This window comes from Carcharodon carcharias, chromosome 9 (assembly GCF_017639515.1).
Source record: "Carcharodon carcharias isolate sCarCar2 chromosome 9, sCarCar2.pri, whole genome shotgun sequence".
Taxonomy (NCBI): domain Eukaryota; kingdom Metazoa; phylum Chordata; class Chondrichthyes; order Lamniformes; family Lamnidae; genus Carcharodon; species Carcharodon carcharias.
The window spans coordinates 46,442,134-46,469,380 of record NC_054475.1 but is presented as its reverse complement, the minus strand read 5'-3'; the positions used below and the strand labels follow the sequence as shown (position 1 = coordinate 46,469,380).

The following is a 27,247-nucleotide window of genomic DNA, read 5'->3' as shown; positions in this document are numbered from 1 at the left end:
GGGAAAGAGGAGTCGGTCATTTGGCCCTTCGAGCCTGCTCTGTCATTCTGAGATCACGGCTGATCTGGTTGTGGTCTCAAATCCACTTTCCTGTCTGCTCCCTGCCCCCGCATCACCCACCCCCACCCCCAGTAACCCTCAACTCCCTTGTTTATCAAAAATCTGTCTAACCCTGCCTTGAATAAATTCAATGATCCAGCCTCCATTGCTTTCTGGGGAAGAAAATTACAGACTAACAACGCCCTGTGCAAAAAAATTTCTCCTTGCCTCTTTTAGGAGGGAGACCTCTTATTCTTAAACTGTGTCCCCTTGTTCTTGTCTGCTCCACAAGAGGAAATGTCCTCCTGGTATACACCCCATCAAGTCCACTCAGGATCTTCTATGTTTCAATAAAATTCTTTTAAATTCCAATGGGCATAGACCCAACCTGCTCAACCACTTTTTTTAAGATAAGCACTTCATCCCAAGAATGAGTTAAGTGAACCCCCTCTGAACTGCTAATACAATTATCTTCTTATTAAAATGAGACCAAAACTGTACACACTATTCCAGATGTGGTCTCACCAAGGCCCTGTACAGCTGCAGTGACATTTTCCTACTTTTATGTTCCATTCCTCTTACAATAAACACCAACATTCCGTTTGCCTTCCTAACCACTTACTGTACCTGCATACTAACATTTTGAGATTCATGCACCAGGACACTTAGATCCCACTGTACCACAAAGTTTGTAATTTCTCTCCATTCAAATTGTATACTGCTTTTCCCCAAACTGAACAAGTTCACATTTTCCCACATTATACTCCTTCACTTCACACAATGTGTGTTTTGGGCCTGGAATGCGCTGCCTGGACGTGTGGTGGAGGCAGGTTCAATTGAGGCATTCAAGAGGGCATTAGATAATTATTTGAATAGAAACAAATGTGCAAGGGTATGGGGAAAAGGCAGGGCAATGGCACCAGATCAAAATGCTCATTTGGAGAGCTGGTGCAGACATGATGGGCCGAGTGGCCTCCTTCTGTGCTGTTAAAATTTTGTAATTCTGTGATCTGCCAATTTTTTGACCACTCACTTAACCTACCTAAATCCCTTTGCAGAGTCTACCTCCTCTTGAAAACTTGCTCTCCTTCCTATCTTGGTGTCATCGGCAAATTTAGCTACAATTCAGACCTTTCATTCAAGTCCTTGATGCACAATGTAAATAGTGATACCCTGGCACTAATCCATGTGGCACTTCACTAGTTACAGCTTGTCAACACAAAAAAGTACCATTTATCCCTATTCTCTACTTCCTATTAGCCAATAAATATTTTATTCATGCTAGTATGTTACCTCCTCCACCCTGTGTTTATTTCATTTAGAGGATGAGAGTGCGTTTGTGAGAAATGATCTTGGCTTGGAAGATTAAGATGTAAAACCAGTTTTGATGGAGATTTTAAAAAATAGCAAGACAAAGAAGTCAATGGTGGGAATAGTCTCTAAGCCCCCTAATAGCAACATTGTATAATAGAGTTAAGTCAAGAAATAATGGGAGCTGGTAAGAAACATACTCAAATACTGTGGGTACCTTTAATCTTCACATTGATCAGATTTATCAAAGGTTTCCTTAATGATGATTTCAGAGTGCATTTGGAGCAGTGTCTTAGAACAATACATTGTGGAACCAACCAGGGAGCAGGTTATTTTACATGTGTATGTATATTTTAGATATGCAATGTATAATGAGATAGGATTAATTAATGATCGCACAGTAAAGCATTCTCTTGGAAAGACTCTAGGGAAAAGTAATCATCGAATTTCAAATTCAGTTTCAATATGAGAAACCTGGGTCTAAAACTAGTAATTTGAGCTTAAATAGGAGAAATTACAATGGTATTGTTATGCCCATCGAAGGCATGTCATTTGCATAACTTTTAAAATAGGAGAGTATACAAAGCAGAGAGTAGAGATAAATGGGTCTTTTTTGAGTTGGCAAGCTATAACTAGCAGAGTGTCTCAGGGATCAATGCTGGGGCCTCAACTTTTTACAATCTATATCAATAATTTGGATGAAAGGACCAAATGTAAGGTAGCTAAATTTGCCAATGACACCAAGATAGGAAAGTAAGTTGTCAAGAGGCAGTAGACTCTGCAAAGGGATTTAGATAAGTTAAGTGAGGGGAAATCTGGCAGCTGGAGTGTAATGTGGGAAAATATGAACTTGTCCACTTTGGCAGGAAGAATAGAATTGCAGTATATCATTTAAATGGAGAAAGATTGCAGAACTTAGTTGTACAGAGCGATCTGGGTGCCCTGGTAGATGAATCACAAAATGTTAGTAAGCAGATACAGTAAATGGTTAGGAAGGCAAATGGAATGTTGGCCTTTTTTTGCAATGGGAGTGGATTATAAAAATAGGGAAGTTTTACTGCAGCTGGAAAGGATCTTGATGAGAGCACATCTGGATTGCTGCTTACAATTTTGGTCTCCTTTTTTGAAAGAAAGTGTAGCGTGGGATTTTCCAGCCCTGACATCGGCAGGCATCATTGTGGGCAGGATGGGAAAATTTAGCGCCATTAAAAGTCACGGCTCTCCAAAGTCTCTCCTGCCACAGCCCCTTTTTCCCCCACAACCCCCAACGATGCTCCCTTGTGTCAGGGCTGGAAAATTCTGCCAATAATTGCATTGGAAGCAGTTGAGAGAAGGTTGACTTGACTCATTCCTGGGATGAAGAGCTTGTTAACAGGATAGGTTGAACAGGTTCAGCCGATACCATTGGAGTTTAGAAGAATGAGAGATGATCTTATTGAAACATAAGATCCTGAGGAGACTTGATAGGGTAGTTATTGGGAGGACATGGGGGAGACTAGAAGTAGGGACACAGTTTAAGAATAAGCGTTTCCCTTTTAAGATGAGGATGAGAAATCTTCTCTGTGGGTCATTAGTATATGGAATTCTGTTCTCCTGGAAGAAGTGGAGGCTGTGTCATTGAATTTATTTAAGGCTAAGTTAGATAGATTTTTGATAGACAAGGGAGTTGAGGTTTATGGGGGCAGTAGTTGAGACCACAACCAAATCAGCCATGATCTATATGAATGCTGGAGCAAGCTCGAAGGGTGGAATGTCCTATTCCTGCTCCTAGGTCCTATGTTCCTATGTTGTTCAATATGGAATCTTTGAATTGACATAAATGTGCTCCAAAATAGCTGCTGGAAGTTAGATGACTGGTCTGTGTATTCAGGGAGCTGGCCCACAGTCTGACTATGTGCTAAAGAGAGACAAAAGGTACATTCCAGACTAAATGATATTCTTTACACATACCCTGAAAGACTATCAGAAGGCATTCCTAAATTGAATGGGTCTTTTTGAAAAAGCAATTGTTATAACCCATCAAGGTGGATGTGTTAAAAATGGGACAGTAATCCAAAAATGATAAAGCAGATATGACTCATTAATCTAAGAACACCACCATATTTGGGAAAGAAACCACAGTTGTGAGGAGGCACAATTGGTGGAGCAGCTATGTTTGTCCATTTTAAATCTTTAAATAAGAATTGCTGTCTGCAGAAAAGGCAAACATAGAAAAGGCAGTATCTGTGGCTGAGAAGATCTGAAGGCTATACCATTGTAAGATCTTCAAACGAAGCTGACTTTGCGACCGAAAAAGTCCATTGCTTCAGGAAAATCTGCAAAATACTTTGATATATGACCTTGGCTGTTGAGTTCATCTAAACTGCACTTCAGGTGTGTAGAAGACCTTCCATCAGGCCCGCAACATACCTTTTTCACAAGGAAGACGTGTATTATGAACTTTTATAACTTGTAAAAGTGCACTGTTGTCTCAAACTGCACTCTCGTTGAATGTCTTTGTGTGGGTGACTGTGTGAGTGGATACCATAGTGTTCAATTTCAGGGTGAGTGCTTAAAGAAACAATCACCTTTCTTTGTTTAAACCCACAAAAAGCTTGCTGATGGTTATTCAAATCGTCCATACACTTGGGTTTAAAAATCACACACAAATACACATCTTCCTCTCAAACATTCACTGATTATGGACAGTTGGGAAGGATACAGGGATTTTAGCAGTTTTCTCTCACCCTGTTTGTAACAGCACGAGGACAGTGTTGGCTACAGTGGACCAGGAAAATAGATTAGAAGGTGAACAAAAGTTCAACAATTTCAGATCATAAACTCTCTCCTCCATCCCCACCCCCTTTCCAACCCCCCTTTTTCCAATTATTTATAATTATTTTTTAATATATTTTTCTTTTCCCTCCTATTTTTATACTTATTTCAATCTATTGTTTCATCTCCACTTTAGCCCATTTCAATCCCTTCCCCCCACCCCACCCCCACTAGGCCATGTGCCACTAGCTTGTCCTGCTTGCTACTCTTAATGTCCTCATTAGCACATCCTTTAGATAATATCACCACCGTCAACACCCCTTCGTCCTTTTGTTTATGACAACACCTATCATTGGCCCCCTATCGAGCTCTACCTGTCCCTCTACCAGCTTATATTTCATCTCATTTCTATATGTCTTAGTTCTGATGAAGGGTCATACGGACTCGAAACGTCAGCTGGATCCCTCTCCTCAGATGCTGTCAGACCTGCTGAGTTTTTCCAGGTATTTTTGTTTTTGTTTTAGAAGGTAAGACAGTAGATAAACAGTGTCAGGCATTTGAGATATTTTGGAATTCTCAACAAAGATGTATTCCATGAAGAAAGCATCCCTACATGAATGAATTAACTGGCTAACCAAGGAAGTTAAGGACGGTATCAAATTATAGAATCATAGAATGGTTACAGTGCAGGAGACCATTCAGCCCATTGTGTACATTCTGGCACTCTGCAAGAGCAGCTCAGCTCATCCTACTCCCCTGCTTTTTACCCATGGTGGTGCTCAGCAAATTGAAAGGAAAGGCATACAATGTTGTGAACATTAGTGGTGTGCCAGGCAACTTGGAAAATATTAAAAACCAGCAAAGGATGATTCAAAATTGTAAAAGGAGAAAATCAATTTCAGCCAAAGTTTAATTTCATCAAAGTTTTATTTATTTAAAAATCTATTTCCATCGTGGCCAAATTGAGGTAAGTTTTACAAGCAATCATTTCAAGTAAAATATAAAATACAAAAAAATGGTGGAAAGAATAGTAGAATAACGTACTTATTATCAGATTAGGGTTTTTAACGTTATCCGGTTTCAAAGTTTAACAGTCATTAAAGTTTGTTCATTGTGCGGTTGAGATATGGCATTGGACTATTTTTAAATCTTGTCGTTTTAGATCTTAATTCAGTTAGTTGTTTTGAATTCCATAGCTGGTAGCTGCTGAGCTTTGTCTGCAGGTAACAAGTAGTGAAGTGTGAAGATTGGCAGCGATCTTGTAAAAGAAGGGCAGAGTTGATTATGTATGTTCTCAAGTGTCTTCAGACCGCAATCATGTAGGGCATCTGAGGACTATGCAATAAGAGTCAGGAGTTAAGCTTTGCTGCTTTGTGGTTCTGCTCAGGTGCCCCATATTGTAACACAGAGCAAATAAAAGATGTAAATATTACTGGATCATCGTTTGAGAGGGAATGGTATTTCAGCTTCTGATCCATGTGTTGAAATGGCTGATAGCTCATTTAACAATAGATGTGATGTTTATGTCTCATTTCAGATCTGTCTGGATAAATATACCCAATAGTTTGATGGTGTTATGATATGATTGAGAGTAAACTAGCAAGAAATATAAAAGCAGACATTAAGAGCTTCTGAAAGTATGTAAAAAGGAAGTAGCTGAACATTGTTCCCCCAGTGGATAAGACTGGGAATTTTTAATGAGAAACAAGAAAATAGCAGAGACTGGACAAATATTTAGAAGACACTAAAATCACCCCATAATTGAATAAAATCAGGAAGAAAAGGGAGGAAGGAACTTGAAACAATTACTACTACTACAGAATAAGTACTAGGCAAACTAATGGAACTAAAGGTTGATAGTCCCCTTGACCTGATGGCCTGCAATCCTAGGGTTTTAAAGGAAGTGGCTGCAGAGATAGTGAACACATTGGTCGTAATCTTCCAAAATTTCCAAGATTCTGGAAAGGTCCCAGTGAATTGGAAAACTGCAAGTGTAACACTTCTCATCAGGAATGGAGGAAAACAGAAAGCAGGAAACCATAGACCAGTTAGCCCAACATCAATTAGGAAAATGGTGGAATCCATTATTAAAGAAGTAATGGCAGGACGTTTAGAAAATCATAATACAATCAGGAAGAGTCAACATGGTTTTGTGAAAGGTAATTCACGTTTGATTAATTTGTTAGAGTTCTTTGAGGATGTAACAAGCAGGGTGGATAAAAGGGAATCACTAGATTTAGTGTTATTTGGATTTCCTAAAGGCCTTTGATGAGGTGCCATATGGACAGTTACTGCACACAATAAGAGCTCATGGAGTTGGTGATAATATATTCAGGTAGATAGACAATTGGTTAACTAACAGAAAAAAGTTAGAGATCACTTTCAGCTTGGCAAGCTGCAACTAGTGGGGAACCACAGGGATCATTGCTGGGCCTCAGCTATTTACAATCAATACAAATTGCATTGTAACCAAATTTGCTGACGATACAAAAGTGGGAAAGCAAGTTATGAGGAGGATAGAGAGCCTGGAAAAGGATATTGATAGGTTAAGTGAGGGGGAAAAATTTGCCTGATGGAGTGTTATGTGGAAAAATTTGAGTTATGAAGAATAGAAAAGCAGAATATTTAACTGGAGAGTGACTACGGAATGCTGCAGTACAGAGGGCTCTTGGCATTTCCTGCGTGAACCACAAAGTTAGCATGTAATTAGGAAGGCAAATGGAATACTAGCTTTTATTGCAAAGGGGATGGAGGATAAAAGCAAAAGTCTTGCTCCAAATGTAGGTTGCATTGGTGAGACCATACCTAGAGTCGTGCATACAGTTTGGTCTGCTTATTCAGGGAGGAATATACTTGCATTGGAAACAGTTCAGAGAGGGTTTGCAAGTTTGATTCCTGGGTTGAAGAGTTGCCTTACGAGGAAAGGCTGAGCAGGTTGGGGTTTAGAAGAATGAGAGGTGACCTCATTGAAACATAAGATTTTGAGTGGGCTTGACAGATCGATGCTGAGAGGACATTTCCCTTCATGAGGGAATCTAGGGGCAGAATATTTTGCTCGGCGTGTGGGCGCATGACCGACAACTCAAGCGTAAAACAGCACATGATAACATCAGGTGAGCGTCCCAATGTCATCACGCACTCGTGTGATATTTCAGTCAGAGGACATGTGCAGTACCGGAGCCAAGCCTGCCATTAATTAACAGGCCACTTAAGGCCCTTGACAGTCTAATTGATGGTGATTTTTCCTTGTCTGTACAATTTCGTGCTCATTGCAGGGCAAAACAGGCAGGCAGCCAGCCGACGTTTTCAAAAACCTTATCCAAGGGTGGAGAAAAAGGGTCAGCAGCATTGCCAGTGTGAGTAGTGAGGAGTTTTGGAGATAGTTTGCGGCTGGTTGCTTATTTCTACTTGGCAACTTCATCTCTGTTCCGGGCTTCACTTCAGGACTTATTGTTGTCTCCAAGTCCCTCGGGGGATTTAGACCATGTGGACCCTTCCAGATATCAGCCTTCCATTATCCTGGTAATGGGGATTGTGGTCTCTGCTGGAGGCACCTCCTTCTCTGATGATGAGATGGGTAGAAGGGAGAGGAGGCCAGGTGTCCCAATGCAGCTTCCAGGGGAGGGACCTGTGGGAGGACAGGCGCAGGCACAAGGGGTGCAGGGCCAGCAAGAAGTCCAAGCAGGAAGGGGCCGCAGAAGACACCACTATCTTGCTGCCAGGGTTTACAGGCAGCGATGCAGCTACCTCAATAGGTCTGAGGTGCAATGCCAAAGGAGGCTCTGCCTCTCAAGGGAGACCGTCACCTCCATTTGCCAGAGGATTGGGCCTGAGATCAGCTCCGACTGTGTAGGTGGACACCCCTGCCAGTGGCTGTGAAGGTCACAGTGGCCCTCAACTTCCATGCCTCTGGCTCTTTCCAGGGGTCAGTGTGGGAGCTGTGTGGAGTCTCCCAATCAGCTGTCCACAGTTGCATCAAGCTGGTGAGAGAAGCTCTGTTCAGATGGGTACTGACCTTTATCCTTTACCATATGAAGGAGGCCAGCCAGGCTGAGCAAGACAGAGGCTTTGCAGCGTTTTCTGGTTTCCCCTCTGGGTTGTCCAGGGTGCAATAGATTGCACACATGTGGCCATCAAGGCGCCAGCAGATCAGCCAGGTGCCTTCATCAACAGGAAGGGCTTCCACTCCTTGAACATAGATAGTGTGTGATCACAAGCTGCAGATTCATTAAGTCTGTATAAGGTATCCTGGCAGCTGCCATAACACGTACATCCTGAGACACTCCCAGGTGCTGAGGCTCATCAGTGCTCCAGCCCGACTGGATGGATGGCTGCTGGGTGACAAGTGCTATCCGTTGAAGAGGTGGCTCATGATGCCTCTCCACCACCCAAGAATATAGGCAGAGAAGCTTTACAATACAAGTCATGCCTCCACAAGAGCGGTGGTAGAGAGGACCATAGGTTTTCTCAAGATGCGCTTCAATGTCTGGACTGTGCAGAGGGTGCACTACAATACCCTCCACCCTGAGCAGGTGTCACTGATAGTGGTTGCATGCTGCACTCTCCACAATCTGGCACTGGTAAGGGGGGACCCACTGGAGGAAGAGGATCTTGATGCTGCTGCACAGGCCACAGATGACGTCCAGTAGTGAGTCTGAAGATGAGCATGGTGAGGTTAACAATGAGGGCATGGAATCAGTCCGCGGTAACCTGCAGGGGAGGCAGGGATACCCGGGACGCTTTGATCCAACACTCCTTCAGCTAGGCTACCAAAGATCAGCTTCAACTGCCAGGGCTACAACCTCCATTCCAGATGTCTGAAAGGACCCTTTCATTTGAACACAAAGAACACTCAACGCCTGTACAATAAAGTTCATAGCCAACTATGACCAGCATTACATACTGGCGTTCCTCGCACCAATGAAATAAAAAGGTGAAGCATACTCAGGCCATGACAACAAAAACACTGATCCTGACAGGTCAGTAATATTTACATAAACGTTTCTGGTCTTCAACCCTAGACCAGTATACATTAAGTCAACATAAATGAACGTAAAATCACTTGTGACCTGTCCCTCTTGTGCTCATAGTGCCTTTAACTTATGTTTGCGAGTGCTATGTATTGGTGCTTCCCCCTGGCCGGCACCTGCATTGGAGACAGCCTGCTGACTCTGCTATCTTGTTGGCTTTGATGAGTTTGGCAGTCGTCCTCTGGCCAGTGGAGCCTGTGCTGGCCCCACCTGGGAGGGAGCAGCCAGTGCCACGGTTGGCATCCCCCAGTTGCTGCAGCCTCATCAGATGCCATGGTCACTGGCAGAGGCGCAAAGGAGCTTCTGCCCTCATCCAGAGTGCCCTGAGAGGAGCATAAGTAGAGAAAACAAGCAGCTCATGTGCCAACGTCAGGTCACTCTGGACCTCCCTGCTTATCATTGATGGATGGGCACCTAGCTGGGATACTGGGCACCTCATCCACCTCCCACACTGACACTGACCACCTGAGGTCAGTGCCTGTGTGAAGGCTTGCAAATCTGAGCACAACAGAACCTCTGCTTCTGTTCCTGGAGCTGCCTTTCCACAAGAGTCACCACTCTCTCAATGGAGGAGGCAGTGCGCTTGGCCATGACGGTCAATGCATTGCTTATGCTTTGCATGGATTCCTCCATCATGGAGACCATGGCATACACACCCTCAAAGATCTCCGCCAGATTCTCCCGCACATCTTGCTGGACATCCAGGATCTACCACCTAATGAACGACTCCAGAAGCACATCATCTGCCTTCGACTGAGCATCATCCTGGTCCCTAGCTGTCCTCTGATTGTCAGCACCCTGGACACACTCTGCCTCTGACTGCAACTCAAGTGAGTGTGAAGTGCCCTCATCAATGTGCACCGAGATACCAGCCACCAAACTAATGCCCACCGAGGTGCTGGTATCTGTGCTGGTGCCTGCTTTAGAGAGCGGGTGTAACACAGGTGCAACAGAAACTCGGTGGTCCTCCTGTGTCAGGGGTGGTCCTTGGGGGTCTGCAGAGCACACACCTGCTGGCAAACCTAAAAGGAAGAACAAGGACATGTCATTAGTTAAAGTCATCACACTGTCACTGTGCACGCCAGGCACCCTGGGAGACATTAAAGTTCTGCATCATGGTGCCACCATCTTCCAATGATCAATGAGGACTCCAGGTTCGAGGCTCACATCACTGAAGAGACAACACTAGAATGGTTGCACAAGCCGGAAGTCTCACCTCTGTGCATTGCACTCTTACTTTGGCCTCTCCATGCCCCAGTTGCACAGGCCTCTCGAGCTCCAGAGCATCTTGCTTGTATCGGGATAGGATTAGGAGGCTAGCCGGGCCGCCGCCAGTCAATATTGTTGTGGAGCATCTTCTCCTGAAACAACAGAGGAGCATTGATTAGTTCACTCTACCTGCAGCACCATTACAGCCTGACCAACCCCAGCTGAGGAACACCTGGCAAGGCACATCCAAGTCATGGCCCTCAAGCCGCAAGGCACGCAGTCCAAGCAGCCAGGGCTCACCCCTTGGCTAGCTCCAGCGATACTGACAGTTGGCACTCAGACTCGAGCAACCCTGAGGTTCACAGGGGGATGGCCACACCTTAACACATCTGCATACTAACCCATGTCAACATGGTACCCTTGCAGAGCACAGCAGGTCATTGAAGCGCTTCCGGCACTGGACCCAGGTGCACTGTACCACATCATGGCTGCTCACCATTGCTACAGCCTCCTCCCATGCCCTCTTGGTGAGGTGCGGTGGCCTCCTCCTCCTATCCCTGGGGATAAGGGTGTCCCTCCTGGCTGCCACCTCCTCCAGGATGGTGAGGCACTCATCAGAAAAGCGGGGGGCCAAGTGCCCAACCAACCTGCCATGTCCAACCGCACTTGAATCCATAGCGAGTACAGGAGATGTCCTTCCATGGCAGACTTCGAGGGGCTGCCTGGGCTGCTTTTAAACCGGCCACCAGGTCACCATTGGACCCGGCAGCCGACAGGCCCCTGCTTGGCCCGTCCTGGCCAGTGTGCAGCCACACGGTCAGGGCCTGATTGTGGATGGCAGACTGTCTCCCAGCCACTCCGGGCCTGCCCGATGTGCCCAACCAATGACCTCAAAATTCCGACATAGAACTATGGGACATGGTTTCAGAATAAGGGGTTGACAAGTTTGGGAATCTGTCCATGCAGTTTAAGACTGCCTCCCACATGGGCTTTAGCTGCAAGAAGTGGAGTTTCTCCGCTTTTATCACAGACATCCAAAGCTTTATATACATTTTGATTTTTTAAAAAGAGAAAGTCAGCACAATTTCATTTACAAACAAAAACAAACATTCTGTTGCCTCGGATGTCTAGCATCCCAGAAGCACAAATGCTTAAAGCCAAACAATTCACCAGTCAAGTAGCATAGATAATATGCAAACATTAATTCATTACTTATTAATCCAACACATGAAACCAGAAATCACAACTCATGATTCTCCATCACTGTTTCCAATTAAATTTTATAGGTGCTAATTTATCTCCTGTGGCATAGGCTAAGCAAATGCTCAATTTATCTTGTCTTTTATTTCATATCTATAAGATACTTCTTTAAGCCTCCTTCCTCTGATCTTCTCCTCCCTCCACCTCACCTCTGTATATTTCCTCATGTCTCTCTGATGGCACTCAAGCACATTACAACGCACACAATTTCCACTGCTTGCCCTTAAGATGGCTGAGGAGGAATTTCTGCTGAGGGTGGTGAATCTCTGGAATACTCTACCATGGAAAGCAACGGAGGCTGTCACTGAATGTATCCAAGGCTGAGGTCGATTCTTGAACGAGAGGGGAGTTAAGGATTATAGGAAACAGACAAGAAATTAGTGTTAAGGCAAAATCAAATGATGCCATGATCTTATTGAAAGGTGCAGCAGGCTTGAAGGATTGAATGGCGTACTCCTATTTATGTTCACTCATCTCAATTATTTATAACTTCAGTAAACTGATGCACAGCAACAGTTACAGAAGTTAAAAAAAGAAAATATTTCTAGGTATAAATGCTTTATTACTTTGAAGTCTATGGTTAGTCATATCAAAGTTTATTTTGAAAGTAAAGTTTGTGTTTAAAATAATCAGACCAGTTTACATAGTGGAGGTGGACATGATGGAGCATTTAAAATGTAACTGCAGTCTAGAATAGTGATATGAAGATAAATTGACTAGCTTTTTCTCATCTTTTGTTCCTTATACGCAAGGCATGAGCTTTTCTTTTCACATTCATAATTTCTCCCTATTTTCATTCTTTTAACCATTTATAACCACCTAGTTCATTCATACCCAAGACAACAGATAAGATTCCCCACAGGTATCCTTACATGGTAGATTTTTTAAAAATCACAATTGTTGCAGATAATTTTGCACAAAGAACTTTATTAAGAAGAGTCTTTCTCTCGGTATATTCTGTACAGTGCCTTTACAAGTTTGCATTTTATTAGGAATAATGAAAAACTATACACGATTTGTAGGTTAAGCAAATATCAAACCAATCAGCTTAATATTACTTACTATACTTATGCAACACTGAAGAACTCAGCTGATCTCCAAAATACATTATAGTATTCATAACAACAACTAACCTGAACTGTCCAGATTGTATTTACAATCACACATCCAGTTTTTAGTTTTCATTTACAAATTTTCAGCCATCCATATATTGAATGAGAAATGAAGCAGTCTGCTAATTGTATATCTCTCCCCCTTTGGCTCTTTTTGTAATGGAGTGTAAGAGTGCCCTCTTCCCCAGTGAGGCAGAACATTGGTAACTGGACATAAAATCTCCAGAATATCTGGGGTTGGGGATGTTATTTAATATACTAAAATTAAACAGTTTCCCTGAATATTTCCAGAAAACTATACTCTCCCAGAAATTTCTTCTGGTTCCTTTTGAATTTGTACTAATACCCTTGTCAAAATAAACACTGAAAACCTGTTTCAAGTCCCAGTACCTAAAGTTAAGCAGTCCAAAAGGATAAATGGTATGAGCCCCAAAACACATCAAAATATGCAGTATACATCCCCATAATTCGGTTTAGATTTGAGCATTCACTGTTGCTGGTCTCCTCTTAATGAAATGAAACTTTCTTATATTTTGTGTTTGGGATCTGTCCACGCAGCTTAAGTCTTCTCACTGCTTCCCGCATGTGCTTTGGCTGCAAGGGCGGAGTTTCTCCCCATTTATCGCAGACATCCAGAGCTTTATGTATATTTTGTTTTTAAAAAGAAAGAGAAAGTCAGTACAATTTGATTTTAAAAAGAAATAAACATTCTGCTGCATAGGATATCCTGCATCCCAGCAGGAGCACAGATGCTTAATGCTAAACATTTCACCAGTTAAGTAGCATAGATAATACGCAAACATTAATTCATTACTTATTAATCCAACACTTGCTAAACCAGAAACCTCAACTCATAACTGATGTTCATCATAATGCCCCATCACTGTTTCCAATTAAATTTTTTGGTACTACTTTATCTCCTGTGGCATGGACTAAGCAAATGCTCAGTTTCGTTCTCGTCCTTTGTTTTGTATCTGTAAGGTACTTGCTATAAACATCCTTCCTCCAATCCTTGCCTCCCTCCACCCCCAACTCTGTATATTTCCTAATGTCTGTCTGATGGCACTCACCAACATTACTGATGCTCTCAATTTCTACTGCTTGCCCTTGTCAGAAAGCTAAGGATACGTGATAAGATGGCAGCCAAAGTACTAGCATCATATGAACACAGCTTATCCAAGAACTGATGGAATTTGCACTCATGTGAGAAACTTGCTCAAGTAGTGTGTTGGGAAAGGAGGAAGGAAACAAAATGAGGCCAAGGAATGGAGTTGGTGCACAAAAGGAAATAACAGACTTGGATGTGATCAAAGACATTCTCTCTAAGCTACACAGGAACCTGCGCAGGCTGCTCACAAATCAATCCCTCTGAGCAGCTTTACAAAAAAGAAAAACTTAAAGGGCTTGTGTCCATAAACAAATTACCATACACTACAGAAAAAAAAGGTACGTTGCTTAGCAGCAAGCAGCAGACACTTGGCCTAAGGGATGGAAGAGGTAAATTCTGAGAACTTAGCTGTAAGAAAGGCTTTTGAAAATAAAATGCTCAGTAATTGTTGCAGTAGATGTCTCCATATGTAGTGTGGTGGAGGGACTCCTTATAACTATGCTGCCATAATTCCCAGGGGCATATGCACAGTAAGAGGCAGATTTACCTATGGAAAAGGCTGAGAAAGGCACTTTGAATCTCATTTCAATAATCATTTAGTGACTTTTTTAAAAAAAAAGTTTATCAAGAGTGTCCCAGATGGGGGTCTGTCCCAGTTTATTGTTGGTGCAGGGGTACATCACAGCAACAGGAACGCATCACTCTGCTGCCAGGAGTGAGTACTGTGTACATCTGAAGTTTCCTGGAGTTCTTTCCCTTCCATGCCCCAAAGTAAATCCTACCAATCGAACGAGCAGCATCCAAAGATAACAAATGCATCCATCTTCTGGTAGCCACTCTCCCCAGCAGTTAGATAGATAGGGAAACTATATAAGTTGGCAAACGAAGAGAGAAAGGTTTTTTTAAAATAAAGTAAAGGGCTGGCAATTTGAGATATAACTGGATTAATTAAGTTGAAAGGATTCCCATACTTTTCATCCTTGCACTGCTCATCACTTAAGTCAGTCATTAGGATTACAAATACTACCAAGTAATAGATTTACAGAAGCAAATTTGTTTCCGCAGTGAAGCTCATAAATGAGTTTTGTTTTACTTTCACTGAAAAATCTCAATGTTCAGGAGACTAAATCACTTCTTGAACCTTCGGTTAACTGGTGCAGATAGCTATCACGTTTTTCTGACAGACTACACCCCAACCTTAAAGCAACTGCCAAACAAGAAACACTAAGCATGATCCAATAACTAAAGCAGACACAGTGCTGATGTATCTTCCGCAGCAGACATCCCTCATTTTGGATAGTGACTTTGACTTTGCTATTTGATGTCTTGTTAAAAAACATATTCGAGATGGTTTTCTATACTCTGATGTCATCTTAAAAACATCTTTCTCAGTTCAATAATTATAGCTGACTAAATAAGCACATTATTTTACAAGATTCAGTAGCAGAGTACTGTCATGACTCACTGGGGATAGTGCACTGTAATATCAAGCCTCACTGTTCCCCGAGCCATGACAAATGTAAAAAAGTTTGATCAAACCACCAGATTGTCCCAATTCTACCTAAGTGTATAATTTAGGTTAACAGAATACGAGCACCAGGTTTGTAAACATAATAAGTAAAAAACTATTTATTGAACAAACTGTCATTAAACAGGGGCAAAAGAAAGAAATATTTTAAACTCCATAACCTAAACTCTACCCCTTCTTAAATCCTTATACACACACATAGAAGACACATAAGACACACAAACACATGGATTTTAAGGGTAGGATAAAATAATTCAATAGCACCAATTCCGGAGTCCAGGAGTCGATGGGTTGATTTTGATCGATGTCTTTCAAATTCCTCTCAGTTCTTGTTGATGACATGAGGTGGTCTTCCAGCACTTTCAGTATTTAGTTCACTGGTTGAGCACTTGCCTTTCAATGTCTCTAACAGTGATTTTTCTCTTTACCTCTTGACAGGAGTTTTGAGAGAGAAAGCAAGTTATAGAGATATGAGGAGAAAAGCCAGCTAGCTATTATTGTGGAATTACTGGAATCTTCCACACAAAGCAGAAAGAGCTTTTAGGTCTTGTTTCATTCAAGCTAGGAGCTATTCAGCTGCACTGCTTCTCACACAAAACCTGGTCACCTGGTCAGGAGCCAATTAAAATGTTGTTGCCAGGCAGCTCCCTTGGTCCAAGACTCCTTTCCAGCACCATCCTGTCTTTCATGGCACACTCTGTTCCAGGGCTGCAACATTGTATATATCTCTCATCCTGTTCCAGTGGACATGTCTTTCAAACTACAGCCATTGTAATTTTAATCCACAATCCAACAGAAAATAAAAAGATCTGTTCTTTACAACAGTCCAACAGAAATAAAAGATATGTTCCTGACATGCCTTCACCCTTAAAAGAGATGAAACACTATTTCAAAAATGCGTTTCATCACACAGTATGTGACACATGGACAACAAAAAACAAGACTTACTTTCATTCATCCTTCCTCCACCTTATACAATCTTGTACAATCTTCAGTATTTCTTACCCCTTTAACTTATTTTAGTATTTTACACCCGTGATAATACATCTGAGATCACATTATCTTTGCCGGCAATGTGAATAATCTTTACATTGAATAGTTGAAACAAAAGACTCCAGATAAACAGTCTCACATTTCGAGTTTTAAACTTTTCAATGAACGCCAGCGGATTATGGTCAGTGTAGATTAGTGTTTCTTTGTTATCATTTCGGACATAAACTTCAAAGTGTTGAAGTGACAACAACAATGCTACAGTTTTTTTTTCTACTGTAGAGTACTTCTTCTGATATTGATTTAGTTTCTTGGAAAAATACCCCATCAGCATCTCTATCCCTAATTTATCATCTTGTAATGGGACTGCACCTACCCCCAAGTCGCTAGCATCAGTTGCTGTTTTAAAAGGCTTGGTGACGTCAGGGGCAGCCAACACGGGTTCATTTATTAAAATTGCCTTCAGCTTTTCAAAGGCTGCTTAGCATTCTGCTGACCATACCACTTTTACCTGTTTTCTTAACAAATTGGCGAGAGGTACGGCTATTGTGCTGAAGTTAAGCGTAAACTTCCTTTCAAACCCACACATTCCCCAAAAACCTCATGATTTCTCATTTAGTTTTAGAAATGGGTACTTCTATTAGAGTGCTCACTTTTACTGTTCTTGGCAACACTTGACCTTGTCCTACAATGTGACCTAGGTAAGTTACCCTTGGTTTTGCAAATTCGCTTTTCGCCATACTAAGCCAGCCAAGTGCAATTGTTTAAAGAGGTCCTCTAATTGCTTTACATGTTCTTCCCATGTGTTACTATATATCACGACATCATCTAAATAAACCACACAGTTAGGTACTTCAGCTACAACTTGATTCATAAGTCTCTGGAATATAGCTGGGGTGTTTTTAAATCCAAACGGCATGACTAGACATTGATACAACCTACTTGGTGTAACAAAGACGGATATTTCTTTAACCCTTGATGTTAATGGAACTTGCCAGTACCCCTTCAAAAGATCAATTTTAGAAAGAAATGAGGCACTGTCAGTGTAATCTTCTAACCGAGGAATTGGGTATGAACCTGCTCTCATTACTACATTCATTTTCCTGTAGTCTATACAAAATCTAGTGGATCCATCCGGCTTAGGAACCAATAAAACCAGTGAGCTCCAGCCACTTTGGCTCGGCTCAATCAATTGATTATTCAGCATATATTGGATCTCTGTTTCTAATTGAGCTTGTATTTCTGGCTCAACTGATAATGATGTTTTATTGGCACTAAGTCTCCTACACCCACGTCATGTTTAGGTAACGTAGTACATCCAGGTGTATCCCTACAAATTCCCTTATACTTCTTAAGTAACCTTATTAGATCTTTCCTTGGTCCTTCCTCTAAATATGAGAGCACAGTATCTAACTGTCCCAGTATTGTCGTATTCGCTAGTCGAATTGTAGGAGGTTCGCTTTGGGCACTGTCTACTTCTCCTTCTACCTTGCCCTTATTGGCTCTGTCATCCTCCACTGCTCCTACCACCTAGCACACTTGCTCTGTCTTATCTTCTCTGCAATGATATTATTTCAACAAGTTTATGTGACATAACCATTTCTTCTCCCTACACTCAGGAGTATCTATCAGATAAGTCACTTTACTAACTCTTCTAACTATCTTGTAGGGGCCACTGAATTTCACTTTCAGGAGTTCACCCTGCAAAGGTAATAATACCAATACTTCATCTCCTGCTTGGAACGTTCTAGTTGTAGCATGTTTGTCTGCCCATTCTTTCACTTTGGCTTGGGAAATCTTTAAGTGCTCTCGTACTACTGTACGTGCTCCTGTGAGTCTTTCTAGAAACATGGACATGTAATCCAACATGGAGGATTCGTCTTTCTGCCTTAGGAACTTTTCCTTAATCACTGTTAATGGACCTCTTATTTCTTGGCCGTAGACCAATTCGAATGGACTAAATCCAGTAGATTCATTTGGAGAATCTCTGGTAGCAAATAGTAAAAAATCTAATCCTTTGTCCCAGTCCTTTGGGTATTCATGACAATAGATCTTAATCATGGTTTTGAGAGTCTGATGGTATCTCTCTAAAGCTCCCTGAGTCTGTGGGTGATAGGCGGTAGACTCTAGTTGTTTGATACCCAAATTGCTGATTATGTCCTGGAAAACTTTAGATATTAACCTTGGTCAGATTGTATTTTAATTGGTAGGCCATGACGAGTGAAAAACTGAGTTAACCTTTCCAGTATCACCTTGGCTGTAATTGTCCTTAAAGGAATAGCTTCTGGAAATCAGATTGTCATATCCATGATTGTAAGGATATACTGATGCCCTGCTTTCACAGAATCACAGTGCAAAAGAGGCCCTTCAGCCCATCGAGTCTGCACCAACCGTTTTGGGTAATGGTCCTACACAATCTACTAATACCCAACTGAATGGTTCTTCAAAAACTGGTATGGGTACTAAAGGTGCTGCTTTGATTACATGTTAAGGTTTACCTATTACCTAACATGTATGTCACGTTTTACAAAATTGCACTACGTCCTTAAGAAGTCTTGGCCAGATAAAATACCTGTTTATCGATGCTTGGGTTTTCTGTATTCCTACATGTCTTGCCATAGGGATTTCATGTACTCATGTGCTACTCACAATATCTCCTTACAATATTTGGGCGATACCACTATCTGATGAACAACCGTCCATTCCTCACCCACAGGTCTGAGAGGATGTCTCCATTTCCTCATCAGAACTCCGTTTTTAGGGTAATAGCACTCTGGAACTCCTTCAGCTTCAGCTTTAGTGTGAGCTGACTGTGCTAACTTGTTAAACTCTGGATCTGCTTTCTGAGCCTCAATTAATGAAGACCTGCCAAACACTTCCTTTGAATTATCCTCATCCTTAAAGAAAGCTTCAGCTACTCTAACATCAGCTCATGGTATTCCTTTGACCTCTGGTGATGGATTTTGTTTAGCTATTGCTCTGGTCACCACACAATGGAAAGATACCAGGAACTTGTTCTTGTAACTGCTCCGTCGCTATAGCCTCTCTCGGACTTTCTGTAATTATGGGTGAAGCTATAACCTTCACTCCTGTCAAATCATTCCCCAGGAGTAAATCAACTCCATCCATGGGTAATTTCTTAACCACTCCTACAACCACTAATCCAGACAACAAATCACACTCTAATTGCACTTTGTACAATGGAGCCAGGATATACTCTCCACTTATCCCATTTACCAATACTTTAGCTTTCATTGAATTCTCTGGAGGGAAAACTAGGTCCTTCTCCAGCAAAAAGATTTCAGTAGCTCCTGTTTCCCTTAATATAGTAATGGGTTTAGCTGCATCATTTCATGAAAAAGGGGTTATCTTGCCTTTAGACAAAAACACATTGTATCTCTCATCTACCTGACTCACTTCACAGCAGTGTTTACCTCTAGGCCCTTACTTGTAGTTAAAGCTACAATTTGATCCATGGCATTTTCTTTCTGAGTTCGTTTTTCAGACTCTCTCTTATGTACTCCAGTAAGTCCCATGGGCTTCCCTCACAACTTCTAGCATTCTGAACGAATGTGTCTCACTTTATTACAATGAAAACACTTAGGCCTTCAAGTTTCACCTCCACCCTCAGTACCTTCCTTCCTGATCTGGGGAGGAGGTCTCAAGGTATTCCCAGTATCCATTCTTTACACCTGGCTACTTGCCTTCCTTTCACTCGCCCACTTTCTATCCTTTTCAAAATTTATGAGATGATAGAAAAAAGATTTCGTTTTTTGGATCAGCTCTTAATCATCAGCCATTACTGCTGCCTGTCTAGCAGTTGCAACCCTTTGGTCTTCAATATAGGTTCTTATTACAGAAGAGGGGGAGTTTTTAAATTCTTCCAAGGAAATGGTCTCTCCTAATGCTCATATCCACTTGTCAAAACCACTTTGCTTAATCCTTTCAAATTCAATATAAGTTTGCCGAGGCTTTCCTTAAATTTCAAAACTTTTATCTCTATGCTTCAGGGACCAACTCATATGCGCTCAAAATTTTTCACCACAGCATAATCCCTAGAAACCTCCTCTGACAGTGAAGCATAAATTTCCTGTGCTTTACCTGTCAATTTGCTCTGCATGGGCAATGTCCAGTTTTCCTTTGGCCAGTTCATCTGTTTTGCTATCTTCTCAAATGAAATAATGAATGCTTCAACATCCCTTTCCTCAAATTTTGGAAGAGCGTGTACAAATTTAAACATCTCCCCACTGGGTTCTGAGCTGGAAATAAGTCCTGCCTCACCTACTGGTGTCTCTTTTTTAACTGCCAACATTTTAAGCTGGAATCTTCTCTCCTTTTTCATTTCCTCCTTTTCTAACTTCGCCATTTTTAACTCCCTTTGAAAGGCTCTACTCTCTTTTTTCTCTGCCCTTTCTGCTTGTTCCCTTTGGAATGCCCTCTTTCCTTTTCTTTTTATTTCTCTGGCCTTTATTTTTCTGCTGCCTCTAATTCACTTTTTTTATTAGCAACTGAATTTGAGCCCACTCCAATGAACCACCCCTTAGAGAATTGGTCTCTCGGGTATTCCTTCCAATTTCAAATGCTGTGCCATCTCTTTGATTATTTCTGCCTTCCTAGCCTTGGCAGGCAATCCTACTGTTAACTTATTTGCCATTTCGATTAACCTGGCTTTTGGGATCCCCTGTAAAATCTTCAGGGACATCTCTTCCAATTGCAGGAAAGATTTAGCAGTTTCCAGTGCCATATTATTTTTGACAGCTCAAACCTGGTGTTTCCTTTTAGTTTTTATTGCTTACTAAATCTACACCCATATTGTCATTGTCCTTTGTTCCAAAATATCTCAGTCAAGCCACCAAACTTTGTCACGACTCATTGGGAATAGTGCACTGTAATATCAACCCCACTGTTCCCCAACATCAACAAATGTGAAAAAGTTTGATCAAACAACCAGATTTCCCCAATTCTACCTAACTGTATAATTTAGGTTAGCAGAATACGAGCGCCAGGTTTGTAAACATAATAAGTAAATAACTGATTATTGAACAAACTGTCATTAACCAGTGGCAAAAGAAAGAAATAAGAACGGCTAATTTTTAACTCTACAACCTAAACGCTACCTCTTCTTAAATCCCTATATGCACACATAAGACACACAAAAACATGGATTTTAAGGGTGGGATAAAACAGTTCAATAGCACTAATTCCAGAGTACAGGATTCGATGGGTTGATTTGGATCGATGTCTTCCAAATTCCTTTCAGTTCTTGTTGATGACACAAGGTAGTCTTCCAGCACTTTCAGTATTTAGTTCACTGGTTGAATACTTGCCTTTCAATGTCTCACACAGTGATTTTCCCATTTACCTCTTGACAGAGGTTTTCAGAGAGGGAGCAGGTTATAGAGATATGAGGAGAAAAGCCAGCTAGCTATTATTATGGAATTACTGGAATCTTCCACACAAAGCAGAAAGAGCTTTTAGGTCTTGTTTCTTTCAGGCTAGGAGGTATTCAGCTGCACTGCCTCTCACACAAAACCTGGTCACCTGGTCAAAAGCCAATTAAAATGTTGTTGCCAGGCAGCTCCCTTGGTCCAAGACTCCTTTCCAGCACCATCCTGTCTTTCATGGCACACTCTGTTCCAGGACTGCAACATTGTATATATCTCTCATCCTGTTCCAGTGGAAACAAAAACAGAATTACCTGGAAAAACTCAGCAGGTCTGGTAGCATCGGCGGAGAAGAAAAGAGTTGACGTTTCGAGTCCTCTGTTCTGTCGAAGGGTCATGAGGACTCGAAACGCCAACTCTTTTCTTCTCCGCCGATGCTGCCAGACCTGCTGAGTTTTTCCAGGTAATTCTGTTTTTGTTTTTGTTTTGGATTTCCAGCATCCGCAGTTTTTTTGTTTTTATCTCTGTTCCAGTGGACATGTCTTTCAAACTGCAGCCATTGTCATTTTAATTCACAATCCAACAGAAAATAAAAAGATATGTTCTTTACAACAGTCCAACAGAAATAAAAAGATATGTTCCTTACAGTATAATTAACAAAGTTAAAAGCAAAAATAATTTTGACCTCATGAATCTCTTAACTGTGTTCTGACATGGGCTATCAGGAATCAAACTTCTCAAATATAATTTTGGAACTTGGCTCCTCATTTCTGCTTTTGATAATTAGCTGTTTAAAAGTTGTACTGTTTGAACTCACCTTCTTCCATCACTTCACCCACAAAGACTTTGGAAATACCAGACATGGCAATCACCACATTCTGAGATACTGAGCAGCCTGTGATTGACTGGATCAGCTAGAAGAGAGAATAGGACAAAATCACCAATACTAGGTTAGGATACATGACATATACATCATGATAGCTAACATTTTCTTTGAAGTCTTGTCCTCTAATTAAGATTATCCACCGTAAAGAACCATGTATTATTGCCTTTTTGATAAGTTGTATTAATTTTCAGCAAACATTAACAAAACTAATACTGCTTCCAGCATGCTTTTTGAAATATCATAAGTACTCACTGTCCAATTTGTATGTTCCCTACCAGCTTCATATTATGATACAAAATCCAATCTGTAGTGGGTGAACTCCTGTGCCTCAACTAAGGACAATACTTTTATACATAGTAAATTTCATTGTGAATTAAGCTGTAGCACTGTACCTTGTAGATCAATAATGCAACAAAAACATCTTTTGATCCCATCAAAAATGCTAAACCTTCGTAATTTGATTTATACAATTATCAATAATGTACAAACTCAAAATAGCAAATAATTTGTTTGGAAATGAAGGCAAACTAGTCTAGGCCTTTTTGTCTTATAACACTCAAAAGGAGCCACAATGCAGTTTTCAGATGTCTGTAAACTGAATTAGATAAATGCCTCACGTGACATTGTCATGTATGTGCCAATTCATCAGGCTGTAGAACTACACCCACTAGAAACTAGATTGAGATTACCCAATATTCATTTTGTGTACACCTTATTGTAGAAAACTGGGCAAGAACTGAATCCACATCACAGATGAAAGGGTAGAGTACTTAGCCAGTGTATTAACCAGTCTAGAACTTGCTAACCAATTTTGCTTTACACAACTGCACCTTCCCTTGGCCATTAGTAAATCTGGGAAAATGCACATCCCAGGCATTTCATACAACTGGACAGTTGGGATAATCCCAGGACAGGATTATTAACAAAAACTTTTTTTTAAAAATCACTTTTGGGGATTTCTGCAATGTTCACTACTGACACAGAAATGTCTGATACAGATATTTCAGATGGATTAGTTTAAAGAAGCAAAAAACTAGCTGCAATCAAAAAAAATCTGAAGACTAACAACTTTAGTTGGATTGTTGGTATCCCCAATTCTAAAAAAAAGGAACCAAAAGAGTTAAATTATTAGCTTAATTTGAATGGATTTTTAAAAATTAAAATATTTATTGAAGCAAAACCCCACAAACATAGAAAGATGAAGAGTAACCAACCCTTTTAATAGCAGCTTTGGGAAAAGCAGAGCGCCGATACATCTCATAGCGGTTCAACTGCTCCTCAGAAAAGGATGAAACCAGGATCCTGGTAAAATAAAATGGTTATAAGATCCTTTAAATACACATCATCTTCAGTGAACTCTTTACATTTAACAGAATTACCAGGAGTTCTACTGGGGGACAGGTAATCTTTGTCCCACCTCCATTTGAAATTTGTTTGGGAAACGGAAAAATTTCAAGTCACAACCAAAATGTTAAGCACCAAATAATGACTCATTGTAAAACCACCAAATGCAACGTGTTGCAAGGTCAAATGAAGTAAATATAAACAGACTGTCTGGCTTGGACTGAGGCTGCAGAGCGAAAGAACACAGATAGATATGAAAGAAACATTAAGATTAGAAGACACTGAATATGAGAAGAATGTTTCCTCTCATAATACTGGATCTGTGGAACATGCATCAATAGCATTTTATATCAATTAACTGCTCTGGTGAGCCATGGGAATTAAGCTTCAAAGATATGTATGCATAAATTCAGATGGTCAAATATAAACAGTTTTTGCAATGCGAGGGCAAGGGACAAAGTTTGTAGAACAGAGATATGAAGATGAGTAAATATTCAGGAGTAACAGTAAGAGTTAGAAGAGAGGCCAGGAGAAAATTTTCTTTTACACAGACGGCTGTAAAACTGTGAAGTGCACCGAAAGAGTTAATGATTGAAGCAGGGATCTGCTAAACATCTAAGAATAGGTTAAATTGTTGGTTGAAGGAAAGAAAGGGAGAATAAAGGAATATGGCAAGCACATTGGACAAAGGCTACTGCCTGTGTAACACCAACATACCTCACAATACTTGTGAGGCCAAAGAGGCTGCTTCCTTGGTGTAATTTCTATGTAGTACTATGTAAAGCCACACCCCTCCTCACTCTACAAATTACTTAGCAGTCCTCTTTTTGAAAAAGAATTAATTCCACTTTGAAAGGATTTATGATCTGCTTCCAGAAATCCCCATTCTAGATGCCATCTGAGTAAATAGTTTCTCAGTACTCCCTTTAATGGACTACAGCACAGAATTTATGTATGAGATTCCCCAAGTTGAATTCAGGATCTCTTTAGCATGACTAAATGCCAACAATGAGCTAGCAGGCAATAGACATTCAATTTCACTTACAGGATCCTTCAGTTCTATTGATTAACATCAATTTAAACAGTGAGTCAACTACATTATGTTCAATTTCTGGTAGCTGATTTGAAGCCTGAGGAAACTGATTCAAAGAAAAATCCTGAGATTAAGCGTCAACATACTTTCTGCTGAATATGTAGACCACTCCTCCGATAATATAGTTCCCAAAAGTGAAATGGTCAGGCAATATGGTGCTAACCTCCCGTGACGAAGTAAGAAGAAATTTAGATTAGATAAAATGATAAATATTGAATTATTGATAAGAAGCTAAAGATTAAAGCAGTTTGGAGACCATCAAATCTCATGACATTGCACTAAAACTTACTTGTTAATGGATGCCATTTGAAACCTGAGTGACAACTTTATTAGCAATTTGTACCGTTGAAGAGTTTTTTTATTTTACTGTAGTTAAGAATTAGGGATATTTTTACATTTTCACTGCAGACTAAAACTGTCCGTGGAGACTTTCATTCTCTTTAATTCTGTTTGTATTCAATCCAATAGAGTTCTCCAATATTATAGTGATGGAGTCAATATTTCAAGGATTATCTATGCTACATTGTAGTGCAAGCACATAACATGCCATTACCCTGATTGCTCACACCACCAAGACGAAGCTTCGTGGAAGTGTATATTATAATTTAACACACTTGTACCTGGAGGAATAGGAAGGGGAAATATTGACCAAGATTCATGCAGGTACAGCTTGAGAATCGTGATTGGCTTTGATATGCCAGCTGACTACTGATCCTCTCCCCTACCCTACCCCAATTTGTAGCAGCTTTCAAATGATTTGGTGTAGGCCGACTGGGCAAGTGGAATAGGATCCTCAGGAGCGGTACATATCTTCTGACTCACTGTTCCTACTCCCCAAAAGTATATTTAGGACAGAATCAGTAGTAACGAGTCAAAAAAAATAGAAAGGGGTGAGAGAAAGAAAGTGACATTAACATTTTGGTGGGATTCTGGTGAAGGTTTGTCCCTGTGAAATTAATTCAGTTCATTTTTTGCAGTAACTGAGTGACTGATGCTCAGAGATTACAAAATTTCCTCATCTTCAACATGGGTGGTTGGGAATGACTGATCCATTCAAACTTCCACAGGATCCAGGAACTCAACAATCGCTGCTGAGAGCACTGGTTCCAAGGGTCCTGGGTCGCCGGAGCCGCCGGTCGCCAGGGAGCCTGGGTCACTGGGGCGACGGTCGCCAGGGGCCCTGGGTCACTGGGGCGACGGTCGCCAGGGGCCCTGGGTCACTGGGGCGACGGTCGCTAGGGGCCGTTCCGCGCGCACTCACTGCATCTTCTGGATTTCGTCCTCGTCCACCTTCTGCTTCTTGTCCTTTTTGTCTCTGACCGGCTCCACCCGCAGCCTCTTGGCCTGTTGGACAGCGTCTCCTTCCTCATCTTCTTCATCGTCGGCGCCGCCTTCCCTCGGCTCCGCCGCTTTCTTCTCCCCAAGGGGGTCCTGTCTCCCATCCTCCTCCTCCTCCTCCTCCTCCTCCGCCTCCGCTTCCCCGCTGCTGGGCCCCGGCTGTCCGGCCGCATCATCAGAGGAAGCCAGGGGCACGACCGCCTCTCCAGCCTTGGGCGGCTCGGCCGGGGCGGCTGCTGCCGATGCAGCAGGTTTAGCCGGCGGCTCTTTGTCCGAATCCATTGCGCCGGCCTCAGGCCCAGGCAGACAGGTCGGGGAGAGAGACAAACGGCGCGGAAATCGCGAATTCAAAACCCGCTGCCGCTGATCTCAGTATTTAACAAAATGTTCTGAGGAAACCTTCGGCGGCTCAGTTCCAAATCAGCCTCAGTGACTCCGTCACTAAGGTAGGGAAGATCCGAGGTTTGGGGTCGTTAATCTGTCAGGCAATGAGAGTGATGATTCACTTTGCCTCAGCTCCCGAGGGCCAGTTGACGGTGTCGACTCCTGTCAGTTTGTGTGGGACAGTCACTGGACAATCAGAAGCTCAGCCTCCTGCCTTATCAAAGTTTACAAGATTCCCTGTAACACAAGTATTTTTTTTCTGTACAGAAAATTAGTTATACAATTACAAGAACAAACATTGCTTGAGCTTAAATAAAAACAAAATGCTGAAAATATTCAGTTTGACAGCATCTGTGGAGAGGGAAACGTTTCAGATCAACGACCAGTTCTGTATTTATTTCAGATTTCCAACAGTTACAGTATTTTGCTTGACCTTATGTGTTTCATGGTTGATCATTTAATGTTTTTGTAATTTGG

General features: G+C 41.6%; 1 protein-coding gene across 1 annotated transcript; it reads right to left on the bottom strand.

Moving 5' to 3' along the window:
* Positions 1–12,510: 12,510 nt before the first annotated feature.
* On the bottom strand, positions 12,511–26,927 carry taf11 (TAF11 RNA polymerase II, TATA box binding protein (TBP)-associated factor). The gene is made up of 4 exons (XM_041196353.1): positions 26,310–26,927; positions 23,826–23,913; positions 22,543–22,639; positions 12,511–13,353 (listed from the first exon to the last, which is right to left on the bottom strand). Exons 1-4 carry the CDS (start codon positions 26,666–26,668, stop codon positions 13,223–13,225), a joined length of 675 nt encoding a protein of 224 aa, XP_041052287.1. The 5' UTR covers positions 26,669–26,927; the 3' UTR covers positions 12,511–13,222.
* Positions 26,928–27,247: the final 320 nt, after the last annotated feature.

Bases quoted from the DNA above. Each gene is read 5' to 3' on its own strand.
- taf11 (XM_041196353.1), bottom strand. From the start codon at position 26,668: ATGGATTCGGACAAAGAGCCGCCGGCTAAACCTGCTGCATCGGCAGCA. The intron at 23,914-26,309 runs GTGAGTGCGCGC...TTATTTTACCAG, and splicing joins GACGAAATCCAGAAGATGCA to GATCCTGGTTTCATCCTTTT. The intron at 22,640-23,825 runs GTTGGTTACTCT...TCTCTCTTCTAG, and splicing joins CCAAAGCTGCTATTAAAAGG to CTGATCCAGTCAATCACAGG.